This window comes from Aspergillus homomorphus (assembly GCF_003184865.1).
Source record: "Aspergillus homomorphus CBS 101889 unplaced genomic scaffold BO97scaffold_45, whole genome shotgun sequence".
Classification (NCBI taxonomy): domain Eukaryota; kingdom Fungi; phylum Ascomycota; class Eurotiomycetes; order Eurotiales; family Aspergillaceae; genus Aspergillus; species Aspergillus homomorphus.
This window is the reverse complement of record NW_020291931.1, coordinates 106,219-123,028: the sequence shown is the minus strand read 5'-3', so window position 1 is coordinate 123,028 and position 16,810 is coordinate 106,219. Positions and strand designations below refer to the sequence as shown.

At 50.8% G+C, this 16,810-nt stretch overlaps 6 protein-coding genes across 6 annotated transcripts; 2 read left to right on the top strand and 4 right to left on the bottom strand.

Moving 5' to 3' along the window:
* Nucleotides 1-73: 73 nt before the first annotated feature.
* Nucleotides 74-1,185, bottom strand: BO97DRAFT_353621 (uncharacterized protein; the record flags this gene model as incomplete). Its single annotated transcript, XM_025692059.1, has 2 exons — nucleotides 74-280; nucleotides 337-1,185. The coding sequence occupies 2 exons, from the start codon at nucleotides 1,183-1,185 to the stop codon at nucleotides 74-76; spliced, it is 1,056 nt and encodes a 351-aa protein (XP_025547820.1).
* A 1,318-nt stretch (nucleotides 1,186-2,503) lies between these two features.
* Nucleotides 2,504-4,450, bottom strand: BO97DRAFT_446002 (WD40 repeat domain-containing protein). Its single transcript, XM_025698602.1, has 5 exons — nucleotides 4,132-4,450; nucleotides 4,021-4,066; nucleotides 3,887-3,967; nucleotides 3,070-3,825; nucleotides 2,504-3,004 (listed from the first exon to the last, which is right to left on the bottom strand). Exons 1-5 carry the CDS (start codon nucleotides 4,273-4,275, stop codon nucleotides 2,952-2,954), a joined length of 1,080 nt encoding a protein of 359 aa, XP_025547819.1. The 5' UTR covers nucleotides 4,276-4,450; the 3' UTR covers nucleotides 2,504-2,951.
* A 156-nt stretch (nucleotides 4,451-4,606) lies between these two features.
* BO97DRAFT_408192 (TRAPP complex core subunit BET3) lies at nucleotides 4,607-5,729 on the top strand. The gene is made up of 5 exons (XM_025695798.1): nucleotides 4,607-4,789; nucleotides 4,853-4,861; nucleotides 4,944-5,163; nucleotides 5,235-5,426; nucleotides 5,485-5,729. Exons 1-5 carry the CDS (start codon nucleotides 4,752-4,754, stop codon nucleotides 5,602-5,604), a joined length of 579 nt encoding a protein of 192 aa, XP_025547818.1. The 5' UTR covers nucleotides 4,607-4,751; the 3' UTR covers nucleotides 5,605-5,729.
* A 2,186-nt stretch (nucleotides 5,730-7,915) lies between these two features.
* somA (putative cAMP-dependent protein kinase pathway protein (Som1)) lies at nucleotides 7,916-10,534 on the top strand (the record flags this gene model as incomplete). Its single annotated transcript, XM_025697267.1, has 5 exons — nucleotides 7,916-8,401; nucleotides 8,458-8,609; nucleotides 8,672-9,959; nucleotides 10,025-10,291; nucleotides 10,370-10,534. The coding sequence occupies 5 exons, from the start codon at nucleotides 7,916-7,918 to the stop codon at nucleotides 10,532-10,534; spliced, it is 2,358 nt and encodes a 785-aa protein (XP_025547817.1).
* Nucleotides 10,535-11,999: 1,465 nt separating this feature from the next.
* On the bottom strand, nucleotides 12,000-13,312 carry BO97DRAFT_328251 (uncharacterized protein; the record flags this gene model as incomplete). The annotated part of the gene is made up of 3 exons (XM_025691332.1): nucleotides 12,000-12,289; nucleotides 12,349-12,953; nucleotides 12,993-13,312. Coding segments are annotated over 3 exons (1,215 nt in total), but the record flags the coding sequence as incomplete, so codon positions are not given.
* A 1,030-nt stretch (nucleotides 13,313-14,342) lies between these two features.
* Nucleotides 14,343-16,809, bottom strand: BO97DRAFT_460194 (uncharacterized protein). Its single transcript, XM_025699330.1, has 6 exons — nucleotides 16,337-16,809; nucleotides 16,033-16,276; nucleotides 15,924-15,967; nucleotides 15,837-15,848; nucleotides 15,563-15,766; nucleotides 14,343-15,507 (listed from the first exon to the last, which is right to left on the bottom strand). The coding sequence occupies exons 1-6, from the start codon at nucleotides 16,431-16,433 to the stop codon at nucleotides 14,399-14,401; spliced, it is 1,710 nt and encodes a 569-aa protein (XP_025547815.1). The 5' UTR covers nucleotides 16,434-16,809; the 3' UTR covers nucleotides 14,343-14,398.
* Between the last annotated feature and the right edge of the window lies 1 nt (nucleotide 16,810).

Sequence of the window (16,810 nt, the reverse complement as noted above, 5' to 3'; positions counted from 1 at the left end):
TTGATGCACGGCAGGCTCTCTGCCCGTGGCATACCGTGGAGGTGCAGAGAAGAACAGAAGGCTGAAAAGAATGTTAGGGCCGGCGAGACGGCCGCTCTGGTGCATGCCATTGCGTGAAAGATCGTGGCTGTGCTTCTACCACGTAGTCGATCCCATCATCAGAGGTGTAACTAGGCGGACGAGGTATTTGAGACTTGTTGCTGGGATCTCGTTCAACGACCTTTGGTAGTGCGGAATTGTTACCCACGCGTTGCCAATACAACAAGTCAGGATTTAATCGCTGGAAGAATATCGATTAGCGCAAGCCAGGAAAATCATGCACATCTGTAAGCTTACCACGCTACTTCTCCAAAGGCCATATGCTGGAGGGGGTACAGTGATCTTTTCTCGAGCAGCGTTGTGGCTTTCAGTCATTGCATCTTCATCCCCCGCCAGGACAACGTGAATGGGATGTGCCGGCTGCGCATAACCGGAGGGTCCTGCCCTGCTCGGTATGCGATTTGAAGCGATGTCAGATTCAGATTTTGGGACTACTGCCATCAGGAACCGAGTTAAAGAATGACAGAAAACAATGCCGATAATCAGTATCATAAAAATGAGCAGGATTTGTAGCTCGCGGCCCAAGGTTGTGCGCGAAGCAGCAAATGCAAGGTATATAGTGACAACCGAGAGGAGGAAGACTCCTGACGCAATCAATGTAATGAGCCGCCTGCGGACCTTCCTCTCCCTCAGGATTGAGGTACATGATCGCCTGCCATGGCTGTGACTACCAGAGTCGATCGGTAAACTAAGACCCTGTGATTCTCTGTGAGAATTTATATCCATTTGCGCAGCATGGGCATCCCGTCCCGCAGTAGACTGCATTTCGATAGGGACGTATGTTCGTCGAGGCGAATATGGTAATGTCGAAACATCTTCCGAATCGTTGTGCCTTGATATAGGACTTCCCTGACGGCGAGATTCCTGGTCTGTTATGTGATTATCCCCATCCCCAAGTAGTCGCTGCTCATCATCTAGGCGACGATTAGTTGCTCTGGATGCGATACGTTGGCCAAGAGATAGAGTTATCTGGGAGTCAAGATCCGAACCACGAGTGTTGTTAGACGATAATGAAGAGTTGAACAGCATGCCAGAGCTTAAGTTGGAATGTGTCGATTCAGGATGAGACTGCCGAACCGATTCCATGGTGAGTATGATTGACAACCAATGACTGACATATGCTCTGATCAGTGAGAAAGAGTCAAATGATAAGGAGATATCGAGTGAGATCCTGCTCAATATTCCAAGGGATGTTGGCCAACTGAAAGACTTTTGTGAGCTGCAATGCGATTTGTTTCTGGAAGTATGTATGAATTCAAGCGCACTTCCGCATCCGTTGAACAACACACAGCAAGCTTTAGAGAGCGTGAATCGCGACGAAAACTATCTGCCACGATCGATCGTAATAAAGCGCAACCGGAAATTCCGAGGCAGATTTGGTGACTTGCGACAGAAATAGACAAGCAGGTCGAATTCGGCTTTATAGATTCATAATGATGGCCCAGCCTAGGTTGACTGAGGGGCCCAGGGGAGCAGCATTTAAGGGAGTCCCGACCGCAAAACAAGAAGTGTCTAGCGACCAGGATCTTGGCCCTTAATGCTTCGGAAGACAAGGATAAAGATAAAACGGAGCAAGGCGATAGCAGCACCAGGCAAGCTTTCAGTCAGGTTTGTGTGAAGGCCAGGTCAACCAATGGTTGTGCCCAGTGATGCAGAAACCGGACTCGACTAAAGCGAAGGAAATGAATATTACAGCAGCTGCAACTAGTCGGTAAGGTAGCGAAGGAAGTAAGTAAGATCGTACTGAGATGAAGGTATTGAACAGTAATATGTGAAAGGTGGGTGCCCAGGGAATGACGAAATGATCAGTGCTGGCTGAAGGGAAGAAAGGAGATCGATAAGAAGGCAATCTTAGCGAGCGACAGGATATGCAAGATGAGAGGGAGGGAGAGAAGATCGTTCCATCGTAAGAATGAGATAAAGATTAGTTAGAGAGAAGGAAGAAGGAGAAGGGAAGAAGGAGAAGTAGCAAAACGATGGTGGGGAGAGCAAGACAGAGCAGGGGGAACAAGCCGCGGCCAGTTGGTTCAGTTTGTTTCCAAAAGTAGCAACCAGACGACTAGTTTGAAGCTAGACTAGCTGGTCGCATTTGCGATCTCTTCTCCTCTGACAACAGCACCGACTACTACTTCTACTTGATACTACCTATTTCAGTCCCTGTGCTCATGACCTATAATTAGTAGAAATCCAAGAGAGCATCCAACAATTGGGTTTTCAGTACCTGTTCTCAATCACCTAATTCAGTTGATTTTGAGTTATACTTATACTTCTTTCTTCTGGTCGGTCTGCTATGAAGCATTTACCCCTGGATGACCCACGTTTGCCGCTCGGGCTTACAGCCACCACACTTCAAATCCAGCACATGGTAAACTTATCCCAGAAATGTTGGAAATGCTTTCACTCCCCAATGATGTCATGGTTAAAGTTGCGGCAGTCTTGATTATGGGTAAGTACGGTCGAGTCACCCCCCAGGACACTATACAATTGACTATATGGCTGCACAGCCTATATGAAGAGTACCGTACACTGGGGTAGCAGTGCAGTCGAAGAATAGACAGAGATGCTTGACGATATAGCGCTCATTGCTGAATGATGTTGGATCGGGGAAATTCAAAGATCTGATAGTAGCCTTGCTTTGTCACCGCCATCGTCCTCACGAAGCCACCCTCCTTGGCTAGACTGCCCTAGGCCCCGCTTGGATGTGCTTCTTGTGATTACTGCGTCCCAGAACCGCACGAGCCTCTGTAGGCGATGTAGCTCAATATAATGCATGTACATTCTAGTCGCCTCTTGCGCGGTGCTATGGCATGGTAAATTGTTGATAGACGTCTGGTCTAACCCCCACGACTAATTCACTTGCCAAGCTCACCGAGCAAAAGAGTGCGATCGGATGATCCAGAAACAACTATTGGATGATGGTTAGAGCGACAGAGCCAAAGTACGATCGATAATGCACGGGGAGGAACTCACTGATAGGCTCGTTGTTGGGCGAGAAGCGGACATCATTGACAGTCCCCTTATGCCCTGGCAATTTGTATAGGAGTTTCCCACTCTTGGAGTTCCACACGACGACACTTCGGTCTCCGCTACCAGTGGCAATCTTCTCACCCATCGGGTCCCAACTGGCCCGAATTAGATTTTCTTCCAGGCCAACTGGTGCACCGTCAAAAGTCCGAATGTGTCGGTTGGCCGGTGCAAAAGGCCGAACGTCCCATGTCCGTACCGTGGAGTCGAAAGAGTTGGAGAGAAGCGTTTGCGAGTCCGGCGATAATTCGAGTGAGGTGATGGTATGCGTGTGCCCCGTTAAGGAATATACGATGCCTTTCTTCCGAATATCCCACGTATGGATGGCGTTGTCGATACCGCCACTGTATATTTCATTTCCAGCCTCGGAGAGCGCCACCGCGGTGATGGGAAGTTCGGTCTCCAGACAGTCGATGGCGTCCTTCTGCCGAGGGTCCCAGATGCCTATACTGCCGTCGTTGCTGGCACTGACCAGTAACTCCTGACCTCTTTTGCTGATATCGAGACAATTGATGTAATCTTCGTGCCCCACGTGTCGTCTAATCCTTTGTCCGGTTTCTAGGTCCCAGCTGGCAAGCGTCATATCCGTCGATGCGGAGAATATCGTCTTAGAGTCTCGGGACCATTGCAGGTCACGGATCGCGCCTCGATGGCCTGACAGTACACCATAGTTCTCACAATCACCGTATGTATTCCAAAGCACTGAAGATGTCTGGCGTTAGCGTATGAGTTGCAAGTTGGCTGCGCCAGGTGAGTTGCTCACAGATTGATCTATCCATCGATCCTGAAGCGATGTGCTGACCCGTTGGATCGAATCGTACAGAGAAAACCTCACCGGAATGGCCTGGGTCCGATTATTAGCCGACAACACATTAATTCAGGTTCCGTGCAGCTCACCCGTAAGTTCCATGATCGGAGCCTGGAGCCCGCTGGTGCGGGGAACCTGCACTCAGGATCAGTAAAGATATTTCAGACAAATCTTTTCGAGTCGGCCACCTGGTAACATACGGCTTGCACGAGAGCCCCATTTTGCGAAGAGCCCTTGACCACAGCTGCACTATTGTCGATACCAGCATCGGACTTCTTTCGCTTGACGACTAGCTGATTGGAGGAACCAAAGGCCTCTTGGGCAGGTCGCTTCTCGCCGGACATCTTGATGAGTGTGTAATGAGCGGGCTCACGAGCAGGGAAGAGACACGTGAAGGACGACAGGAGCGGAGATATACGAAGAGCTATTGGGGAAAATTGAGAGAGGTGCCGAGCTAGTATTGAACGTGATCGGGGGGAGCCCGAGGGTTAGAAAGCGCCGCGCCGAGTCGGTAGTCTACTAATCAGACCTGGTCTCTTGTCCAGGCATCGATGCTTGGTGGTACCGAGGAGAAGCGCTGGATGCTTGACATTAGCCGCGATAGGCGCCCGCGGATGGCCCACTAGGCGGTGAAGCTCCGCTTCGGTCCCCTCGCTCCACCCATATCGAAGCGGGGAGAGGAGTTTATTGTCAACACTCCACCAGTTGCATACGCAGTTGATTTCAGATCTTTTTTTTCTTGCCCAAGTCTTGAGGCTGCTCTTGACTCTTTCATATAAGAGACCTTATAAGAGACCTGAGACAGGCCCTGGAGTACAATATGTCATCCTCCACGAAAGCATCCAGGATTGGTGAAGAGTGAGCGAGCCGCAGCTCCCATTAATGACATACAGACTCGCTGACAGAAAATTAACGTGCTAGGCTATGGAAGTAAGTCACCGACGCGAGCCTCATGATAATTCGAGACAGAGCCACCAGTCGTTGAGAATGCAGAGACTCACCACCGCGTTAGAACAAGAGTCGACAAAGTCAATGCGGAGCTGGTCACTTTGACATACGGAACAATTGTCGCACAACTCTGTCAGGACTATGATGGAAACTATCAGGAGGTCAACAAGCAGCTGGAAAAAATGGGCTACAACATCGGAATGCGACTCATTGAGGATTTTCTGGCGAAATCGAATGTAGGCCGGTGTGCCAATTTTCGGGAAACGGCAGACATGATCGCTAAGGTAAGACTTGTGACCTTAAACGATGCGAGACGAATCGGGATTGATAATAACGCCGTTTGTACGCGCAACAGGTCGGGTTTCGGATATTCCTTAATATCGCTCCCACTGTAACGAATTGGACGAGCGACAATAATCAATTCTCGTTGGTGTTTGACGAGAATCCGCTCGCAGACTTTGTTGAACTACCAGACGATGGGCGGGCTCAGGATGAGCTTTGGTTCTCTAATATCTTATGCGGTGTTTTGCGTGGGGCTTTGGAAATGGTAACTATTCTCTACCTTGATCTTTTATTCGCCGACTGGCTAGTAACTCTGTCAACAGGTCCAGATGCAGATCGAGGCGCATTTTGTGAGCGACGTATTACGAGGAGATGATACCACGGAGATGCGCGTATCACTTGTGAGGTACATCGAGGACGAAATGCCACCCGAAGAGGAGTAAGCGTGGCAGTATGCGTGCTGTATGAACCTAGTTTTCCATTTAGTCGAGGCGTCTGGTGTCTACGGGGGTTGTGTTTAATAAGCAACTGCATAGGTTGATCGAGATCATCTGTAAGTTAATATTGATGGCATTACTGGAGAAGTCAACAATATATGTATGATACATTGTATTGGACGAACGGTGAGGTTTGCGTGAGAATGATAGATCAAACCGCGAAATTCGACCCCGGTGGTATTTGTGGGTCTGAAAAGTGTAAAGTGGCAGAATACAGTATAGATACTGCATAGAAGGAATGATCGCCCTGCCCTAATTGTATTCTGACATCGGACAGTTGTATACCGTAGATGCGGCATCACTTTCGGTAGACGCAACGCATTGCTTCACCATCACCACAACTTCATATTCTATGGGAAGGGGATTTTCATCAGGCTGATAGATGAATTTCCCCGATTTCCGGGATGAACCTGTCTTTCATTTCCTTGAGTTTGGGACATGGAGAAGGATCATGAGATGGGGAGATGTGGCCAGGAGCCACGTGATGCCCTAAGCCTCAACAGGAAGCGGACAACTCCATCCATCAGATCCCATCGGCTGTGCTAAGAATTACGCAGGGCCCAGTCATTCGATCCGCAACTACTTTATCGATAGATAGAAGCAACCATCAAGTCATGATGCGACCGACTTGAAGCATTTGAGATGCTTGTGAAGTTTCGCGTTCATAATTACCTGCTAAATTATCGCTTCAATTGACAGGTACGTTATTCGAAATTCCCATCTTGCTCCGATTGCCTTCGTCGTGATCGATAGGTAAGTTACGCCGCGCGGGATAGTTCACGTCAACTCAACTATCAGGTTGGGTATAGACCATTTATCCTCCTTATGATCATGGGAAAGGAGACATAAGTATCTGTGTCGTTTATCGAACCTTCAATTGAGAGTGATACCGTTATAGCCTGTCAATAATGTGCTAGTCAAACTTGACTCTGGAAGCTAACCATCTCTTCAGCTGTATAGATACATCATCTTTACCCGGCTGGTCTCGTTTCTTGCCTCCGAGAAAAAAGACTTGGCTCTCTCTCTCTCCCTCCCTCTTCCCTTTTCCCCCTACCCATATTGAATCTCCGGGGGGCCAATTCTTCTTTTGCTCTTCCTCTCATTCATTTCTTCTCCTCTCTGCTTGTTGTTTCCTCTTCCTAGTGATCGTCTCTGTGGTAAGTTATTCTGTCACAACAACCCTTTTTGCCTCCTTGTCCCTGTCCAGTATTTGTGTCATCCATCATCATCATCATCCATAATTTTTTTTCCCTCCCCTTCTCTGGGGTGTGTTGCCGCCATTTCTGGAAATGCATGCTGAGATTTACGCCAGCCAGCAGCATCTCCCAGCCCTCCTGCGGCGTTCCGGTCAAATTCTTCCGTTCCGAACAAGCGATTCACGCCCAGCCGGCAGTGATTGAACAGCCCAGCAACTCCAGGCACCGCGCCTGATATCCACGTCCTCCCACCCACCAGAGAACACCTCAGATCCACCGCTACACCTTGTCCTAACCTTCGCCTCTCCTCCCTCCCCCTCCACCTCTCCCTCGAATCTGCCGGATCTCTCCGTCTCTTCCCTCCCTCTCTCCTTCCCTCCAGTTCTTTCCCTTTTCTTGTAGGGGCTCTGGTGATTACTATTAGCCCCTCTTGAAGTCCTTCGCCCTCCTCCTCTGGCTAAGAAGTGGTGGTACTTGTGCCTGCCTGTTGAGACGCCTCCTGGGCCGCTCTCTCCTATACGTCGTTCCCGTCCTTTACCTACTTGTATCGCTTGTCGCCGCCCTCCTCCCTCACTCTAGTTGATTCTCTCGCGCATTTTCTAGCGGCTGAGTCTTTGCACAAAACTTAGTACCCTGGTGTCTCTGTGTTGCTATCCCATTTCATCCGACGCTGCTCCCTCTGACCTCCATCTCTCTGTGACGGGTCAGCAACAAATTCTTTCGTGCCTACCTTTTGCCTTTGCTTCCGAGTGGGCTACGCTCGCCTTCATTCGGTGATTATCGCAACTGCGTTGTCAACCTTCTCGTTTCCCTCTCCCCGCCACATCATATAGGCGACCTCGCGTCTTGCTCCATAACATCAAATCGTCTGATATCGGGCCGGAAGGTGCTGTGACCTGATCTTCTTCCCCAACGCCTCGGTCTCGGCGCACCTAATCTCTTACCTGTGGTATACTATCTCGCCGTGAAGCGGTGGATGCGCGTTGCAAGTACTTGATCTCCACTTTCTTACATCGAGGACAATCGTCCGGTGAGGGTGGCTTAACCCTTCGCGTGCCACCATGAACCAAATGAACGTGGCTGGGATGAACCCTGGTGCGGGCGGTCCTGTGGGAGGTGTCCCTATGATCAACAATGGTTCTGCGGCTCCCCGCAACGATGCAACCATCCACAACATTCCTGAGAATACGGTCGGCAATCTCAACACCTATATCTACGACTATTTCTTGAAACGCGGTTACTACGAGTGCGCTAGAGCGCTCGTGAAGGATGAATCCGTCAAACTTAACACTGAACCCCCCATCAAGACGAGTCCCGGTCACCGTCGCGATGGTGATGTGAACGGGGTTGATGGTGATACGATGATGACCGACGGGAAGGATGGGGAGAAGAAGATCCCCGATGATCTTCCTCGCCCCCACCTCTCGAGTGAAGGCCAACAGACCTCTTTCCTTCTCGAATGGTTCAGTCTCTTCTGGGAATTTTTCTGGGCCCAGCGCAAGAAGGGGACCAGTGCCGATGTGCGGCAATACCTCAGTCATACCCAGGTATGTTCCGTTCGCAAGCCCGCAATATACCTAAGAGTCTAACTGGGGCTTTGTAGAACATTATGCGCCTCAGAGAGCAACATCAAAATCAACTATTACGGCAGCAGCCGCTGATGCCTGGGCAGATGGGACAAATGAACATTCGCCGGAACGGCATGGTTCCCCAACCTCTACAGAAGACCGCCTTGCAGAACAATACCCCAGGCCTGTATGCTCATTCCTCTGCATTACTCTGCAGGTTGCAGGTGACGTACTGATCTATTGGTACAGGACCCAACAACAATTGCAACAGCTTCAGAAGAATCAACACCAGCAACTTCAAATGATGCAAATGACTCGGGAACACTCCGACATTGATATGAACGGCCACCGCCCCCAATCGCCATCATCCGCAGAAAACGCCCCGTCCCCCTCGAAGCGGCCTCGGCTTGAAGGTGGCCTCATGAACGGCCAGCAATTGGCTCCCAACGGACGCGCTCAGGTCCAGGGCATGCCAGGTCAACCGAACCCACAAGCTGCGCTCTTGATGCAGAACGGACTCAACCGGGCGATGAATCCCAATCAATTCCAGGCTTTCCCGCAGTCAGGACCTGCTGCGCAGCAGAAATCTATCCAGGTATATGCTCAGAACTTGGCCATTCATCACTCACGCTCAGCAATGAATAACCAGGGTATGCCGAATGGTATGATGAACCCCGGTGTTATGCAAAACCAGACGGACATGGTGTCCATGCCAGATGGCCAGGTGTATCCCATGAACGGCGACTACTATGGCGCGAATGGTCAAATGGCCCAGGTCCGGAACGGGATGCAGACACCTGGCGGTCAGCACGGGAACCACGCTCTTCAAGATTATCAGATGCAACTTATGCTGCTTGAACAGCAGAATAAGCGGCGTCTGATGATGGCTCGCCAAGAGCAGGATAGCATGGCCCGTCCTGACGGCCAGCCCCCACTGCCTGGGCAGCCGGGCCTGCAACCAGGCACTTCTCCCCAAGGCAGCCGGGCGGGCACGTCGCCAAATCCCAACGATCAAATGAAGCGGGGTACGCCAAAGATGCCCCAGACCGGTCTCCCCGGCTCCCCAAGTGCCGGTGACGCGATGGCTCAGGGTCGTGGATCTCCCGCCTCCATGAACTTCGGTAATCCGATGCCTCCTGATATGACCAACTCGTTCTACGTGAAGGGCATGCCTGATGGTATGGGCGCACCCAACGGTATGCGACCCCCGAGCTCCAATCCAGCATTCAGCGCCCCTCAGATGGGTCAACCGATCCCCGCTGGTGCTGGAAACCGGGTACCTAGTGGAAGCTGGCAACCCCAGCAAGGTGCCCAGCAACCTATGGCTCCGCAACAATCTCCCGCAACTCAGCCTCAGTCGACCGGAACCCCACAAGAAAGAAACGCCATGCCACCTCCTCAGGCCCCTCCTGCAGCCGGTGCCAACACTGGTCGCACCCAGCCGCCCTCTCCCCAGACGGCCGCAGCCGCTCCACCCACACCACAGCAGGCAAACAAGCCCGCCCCTAAGAAGAAGGATACTAAGGACACACGCAAGGTATGTATTTATAGGTGTCATACTTGTCGATTCACCTCAACATGGTTTGCTAATTGTGATTACAGCGGCCCTCGAAGAAAGCAACCACTGCTGCCGCTGCCGCTGCCGCCTCAGCAAACGCGGCTGCCACACCTTCCTCTGAAGCCGAGCATCCGCCGACTCCTACTCCATCTACCCCGATTACTCCTCAGCATCCCGCCTCATTCAACAAAGCCGGTGCCAATGTCACGACGAGCGCTCCCCAACAGCCTACGTCTGCTCCTGCACCTCAGCCGCTTGTGCAGCCCCCGACAGACCAGAGCCAGCAGTTTGGCGAGCTTGGCGTTCCTGATGTATGTCTTCCAGATCCCGAGTCTCCTCGTCTAAATTGTAGCAAGAGTGAAAATGTATGCTGATTGCCATAGCCACAGGTTTTCAACCTCGATTTCAGCGCTCTAGAGAACCCAGACATTCTCGAGAACTTTGACTTCGACACATTCCTCAACACCGATGCCGACACGGCCGGCTTCGGATTCGATCCCAACATATCGTATCCTACCGACGGTGTTGAGACCGGTGCCGGGGATGGCCTATGAATGTGATCCGACGGTTGTTCAGTTCTTCACTCATATACCCTTGCTTTGTACATTTCCATAAACTTCGATATGTGCTGTGCTATTGCTCTATTTGCTTCCTTCGTGCCTCTACTAACTGTCTCTTCCTGTTGACATGATTTGGATACGTGCTTTAGTGACAAGGCGTTGGCGTATCCGTTCTGCATATCCCTTCCTTTGTCCTGTCAACGAGGGGTGATTGATAACTGGCTCTGCAGGGGATGCCTTGTATACAAGCCATACTCTCTATGCCCTACATGTCTTGTGTGACTCTGCTTTGAAAGTTTTCTTTTCCTATTCTTTTATTATTATTTGATTAATCTTGTCCCTCTTATCAATTCCCCCGAAGGCCACTAGTGTGATGTTTCTCCAGCGTTAGTCATGCAAACCCTTTACCACTCAAACCTTAATACTTGAGATCTCCATCACAAGATGTGTATGTCCTTGGCTGGCCTTATTCTTCTCGCCTAACACCTTATTCTTTCTCTTCAACCGAAACAAGTTCTACTTGTTACACACTTTTGTCCCTTCCTTTTCCCTTTTTTTCCTTTGTATTGCCTCCTTTCTTCATTGAGTTTTGATTGGCGTTATCGACGAGGTTCTAGTCGCTATCTTGACTCCTCTCTTGGGAATGGTTTTATGAATTGAGGAAGAGAACTGACGTCTTTTTCCTTTTGCTACTCTTCTTATCCTACATCATATTCAATCGAGCCGAATCCTGCGTTGCTTCAATGCTTGCTTGCCTCCCTTGCCTGTATGTGCTTCTCCATCTCTGCTGTGCTGGATTTTGCCCGCTCTACCGCACCCCGTTTACACAAGATTGTGTACGCTTCACGCCGGCCTACTGCATGCGGACCGAACCGATCGAGTGAGATTCCTTTGTCTCTTCTCCAGGACATGGTAAAAGTGATCATAGCAATTCCATTATCGCACCAGTTGCCCCAACGACATTATGTCGAACTTGCACATCCATAAGGGGAGAGTAGTTAGCCTCTCCATCAGCAGACCAGAAAGCCACCCCACATAACATAGCGTACTGCATTCAGACTCGAAACAAGAACCGTCCAGTAGAGCCCAAGCCCTTTCTTTTGGTTTCTCTTAGAATCAAATGACTCGCCACACATGCCAGAGATGCGATGGCCACATGGAACCAGGTTCCAGACAGGCGATATCATCTGCTGTGGCACCTGAGCAAAACGTGGCATTCTCTTGCAATCCCAGAAGCATATCGTGATGAAATTCCAAGGGAATGAAACATGAACAACGACAATAGTAGGGAATGACAAGAAGCGAGAACAAGAACAAAAAGTGAAGAAAATGACAGAAGAGGGAGCTCCAGATGGGAAGCAAACAGTAACCACCAAATACATAGAGACAGAACAGCTGCCGGCTACGACAAAGGGTAACCCGACTAGTGACCATGCATCATGACATTTTCATTCCTGAAACCCCACTGCTGAACACTTCTACGCTCGTTCGCCGCCGTGGTCTCGAGCTCATCATCTTCCTCGACCATTTGGATCAAGAACTCGACAACCTTCTGGGCACAAGTTTGTTCGGCCATTGATTTGGTACCCTCCAAGCTGTTGACGTGACCGATAGGACCGGCACGTCGGAGGAATGGATCGTCTTTGAAGTGAGCACCGACAGTATATTGACCAAGTGTTTCGGTCAAGCGCCCGTCCAGCCTCTCCACTCGGATCTCGGGGTATTCCAAGTGGAGTAGTCCGCAGACCTCTGTGCAAAGGAAGAATACCATTAGCAGTTCGACCGAGAACATGGGAACAATACATTACTTTGCAACTTTCCGGTATATGAGGTTAGGCTCTGTATCTGGAGCTGAATCTCACGGGGTGTCACTGTCCACCTCTTTTCTTCCTCCTTGACAGTCACCTCAACCGATGCTATTCTGGCGCGCTGGATGAGTAACAAATTCGAGTTGCGAGGTTCGACTTTCGTCCGCTTTCTGTTTTCGCCGGCCTCGTTGGGGTACGCGGTTGAGGGCTCATATTCAGGTCGTCGGTTCCTCCGGTAGGGCAATTCGAATCGATCGCGTCTCTTCTCACTGTGAGCGGCTTTTGCATGATCGAAGCATTCCCATGTGAAAGTCCGCGCCTGGTGAGGGTCTCGCGGAACTAAGGCGAGCATCTTAGCATCCATTTTCTTCAGATTAGAAGGGCCTAGAAAGCTGCTGGTAACATCAGAGTCATCTATGTATAGACGCCGCAGAGCTAGTAGGGCGCACGATCTTCGGGAGTGCTCATCGTCGGCATAATGCCCAATTCTTCCGGTGTAAATGGTACGTTGGACTTGGACTCTGTGGTAGAACTCACTCCCGTGCATGAATTTGGTATAACCTGAGAAGTCGAGACCGCTGAAGGTACAAAACTCTGCCATGAAGCTCGTTAGGCCGGACCAAATCAAGCGACCATAAAGTTACTTGCCCTGCAGGAGATCAACCCAGTTCCAGTCAGAAGCCAGTGAAACATCGTCGATAATGTCAGGCAACTTCCAATCCGGAAAGTCAGGTTGTAGCTTTCGCAGTGCAGCGCGGCAGACATCGGATTTGGCTTCTTTCTGAGTATTGTAGATGATCGACTTTACAATCGTGTGCCCATACATTGTAAGCTTGACTCCCCATCTGCAGCTCTTCGAGACACTAAACTGGAAGCGCGGCAGAAGCAACGCCTGCGTTGTGAGGACACCAAAGCAGAAGAGAATCACATCATCGTCAAGAAAGTCCAATTGCGCTTCTGCCAGTCGCTGAACGGGTCCTGGGCAATCCGGCTTATTCCACGCTTCGACGGCGACCGCTGGCTTCGATTCTTGGAAACTTTCTTCGCCCCAGGCGGTGTCAGTTGGCTCGCATTTCACACTTGTAGTCGCCGACAAAGGTGGAACTGGGGGTTGATTGAGACGCAATGGTTGTGAGACTGCGGGCCGAGGTGATGAGAGCAGAGTCGAGGCTTCCACTGGTGCAGGCACGGATTCAATAAGCTCCCAGTAGGGCGAAGAAACATAGGCCCAGTGTGAAAACCCCTGGGGAGAGTGGCACTGGAACCGTGACAGTACATCCGTGAATGAAGTGCTCGAAGTCGAAGTTGTTCCCACCACCTGGCGTGAGAAAGGAAGGTAACTGTCCATGGTAAGATTGAGCCTCCAAGAATAGCGCAAGTACCTGGAGGGTTCCCAACGGCTATGCTACGGGCAGCGGACTTTAGCGGTCGAGGAGTCGAGAGGGGGTGGGAGAACAAAACAAATGGAAAACAGATGAGGGAAACGGAAGAAGGAGGAGAATGACAAGGAGAAGCAAGAGAAGGAAGAGGTATAGGAGGGGGAGAAAAGGGAGAAGGAGAAGGAGAAGAGTTTGAGGGGAAAGTGAAGGACAACACCTTCCTAGTTGAGTGGCGTGTGGAGTAAACAAACATGGTATCTGAGAGAGAAAGCGAGAGAGAGTGTGAGAGAGAGAGAGAGAGTGAGTGAGTGAGTGAGTGAGTGTGGGCTGGAGAACTCTCAGTGGGCAATCTCTTGCATTCAACGCTGCATTGCAGTGCTAATTTCTCTGTGCATACGCTCAGTACATACGCATGCTAACCATGTTACCCATGCCGCAGAACACTTGTCAGACTCTGTTTGATAGGGATAGCTATATATGATCAACGAATGTCCGGTGTCCAGTAGCTCAGTACTAGTCCCATCTACCTTTTCCCCAGCCATTAGAAAGGATTCATGGATCACGCGTAGAATAACACAGAAGGCAAAGAAAGCCCTTGCAAGGTGAAAACTTAGTCGGCAATGAAACAAACTAGAGAAACATGCGCCTATGCTAGAAATGTCACAGTAATGCTAATCGACCTCTGCCACTTCCAGAGCCGTGCTGACAAGCGGAGACCTAGCGTCGAGGGAGTCATCAAGGCTCGCTTGATGTCCCAGATGTCCAGCCGCGGGCGGGTCCTCAGTGGGTGACATCAGGAGGGGCCCTCTTTTGAATTTTTGGGTGCCCTCTCTGCCACTGGCCGAACCGATCGAGTTCTTCCCCTTGGTCTCGGTTGGGGTTTCCATTATTTCGCTCGTGCGTACTGTAGGTTTCAGCGGAGTCTGGCGAGATTTGTCGCTATCCTTGCGGGACGCCTCTACCGAAACCTCGTTCTCTTTGTTCTCGTAGGCGAGACCTTCCTTTCGGCTCTTGACATGCGTGCTCGGACTGGCATGCACCTTGCTTGTTGCTGCGGTCTCTGCAGGAAGATTTGTCTTCGTGCTTGAGCCCGAAATTTCCCTGGTTTCGGGCAGTGATACCTCCTTCAACTCGGAGGCTCGGCCTATGCTCTTCGAATAAGATGCAGACCGCGCTCTCGCCGCCGCCGAAAGCTTGATCCCCATGGGCAATGCCGTTGAAGGTGTATTGGTTGGCGCGTACGTGCCGCAATTGAGGGGCTTCGGAGGACTTAATACTTCTATCAATTGATTGTACGACTCCTCGTCGATAGGGGTAACGATGCTAGGATGCTTGCTGTGTTCATAACTGATGCCCGTCATGCTTGAGATGGCGCGACTACTGCTGGAGTTAGACACATAGTCTGGCATAGGCACATCTTCCCACGATGCTCGAGCTCCCCGGTGGCGTGCAGTCGGGTCGAGCACGTAAGGATCGACAAAGGGGTCTGGTATGAAGTGTTCTTGAGGCAGCCATCTGGACTCGCTGTATTGGCCTTGCCATTGGGGAACCTGCCGCTGATAATTGCGATAACTCCAAGAGCTGCATCCGGATTGGTTGCTAGCCTGGCTCTTAGTCGCCAGCATGTGCCGAATATCATGCCTAGAAGGTGAGTGCGTGTGGCTATCTTCCGGTTCTTTCGTATCACTTATGGCGCCCCTAGAGTTGTACTTAAACAACCGGGGCTCACGCGTCCACATAGAAGCATTCGGCCAGGCGATTTCGGAGTATTCCAGGATCTCTAGCGCTTGTGAGTAACGGACCTCTCAAGCAAAGCGATGCACGGCACAACTCACGGATCGGAGCATGCTGAAAAGCAAACGCAATTACTTCCTTCAAACGTTCAAATGGAGGAGACCGATGTGGCCGCGAGAATCCTTCCGCAATTACCACTCTGATCCTGCCGTACAGCTCTCCAGCGTCCCAATGTTGCGACTTCAAGATTTCATGATGGAACGTTGGGAAGCGGAGACGATCTTGATTGCCGCTCTTATCGACATCTGGACCAGCACTATGTCAGGAATTTCACTCGAGTCGGCAGGAATCGGGGTGGGGATTCTGGAAACGCACAGGAGCTCAGATCTAAGTAGACAGATGGATCTCAGTCAGCGTTGCTCAAATGCCACATACGCGCCGGCTGAAGGCAGTAAGGCTTACCGAGAACATGAGGCCAGGAGGATCTTTGATTGAATACACTACCACTACGAGATGTTAGCCAGCGCGGCCTAGAGCGGACAAGGGTCTACAGGGATCAAGAATAGCTTACGAAACGCAAAGCCCGTCAATGAAGACGCGAACCTCGAAGAGCAGTGCATCATCTGGCTGCAAAAGACTTTCCATGAATCGACTGGGCGCAGGCCTCTCCCAGCTATGAATCGACACTCGGAACGGAGTATTGTGACGCAGACTGGGGATGAACGTAGTCAAAACCGGCAATTGTCCCAGATTGCCCTGGGGTATCGAGCACGAGGCCGGGGTGACCAGGGCCGGGCTATGCAGGTAGGGTGATTCTGCGACAGCATAAGCAAAGAAGGCACACGCCTTTATGCACGAGAATTATTGCCACCGACCTTTGTCCTTGGTGACGAAGCATTGCGTCTTGAACTCCTGTAGAGGCACCTTGGAAGTTTCGGGGAAGAGAAGCACGTCCCAGTTTTCGTAGCGCATGCTGGATGCCCTGTGGTGTTTATTTCTGTGGGATAAAATGAGAAAGGAAGAATCAGAAGAGTGAAGATCGACGGATAGTAAGATATGACAAGTATAAAGACCCTCCCCTCAATCGGTGTTTGCGTCGAGGAAGAAGACCCAAGAGCAGGTCTGGAAATGAGAAGAAGAACAGGCGAAGTACAAAGAAGGAGTGTAAAACAAAGTTGGAATGAGAGAAATTAGGGAAGGAGAAGATGCGGAGAAGGAGAGAGAGGGGAAGGGAGGAAGGGAAGAAGGCAAGAAGATTCAGGGAGATAGAGAGGGAGGGAGGGAAAGGTAGCAGCAGTACCTTCCTCAATGGGCCAAATTACTGACTACATACAATTCAAACAACCCGC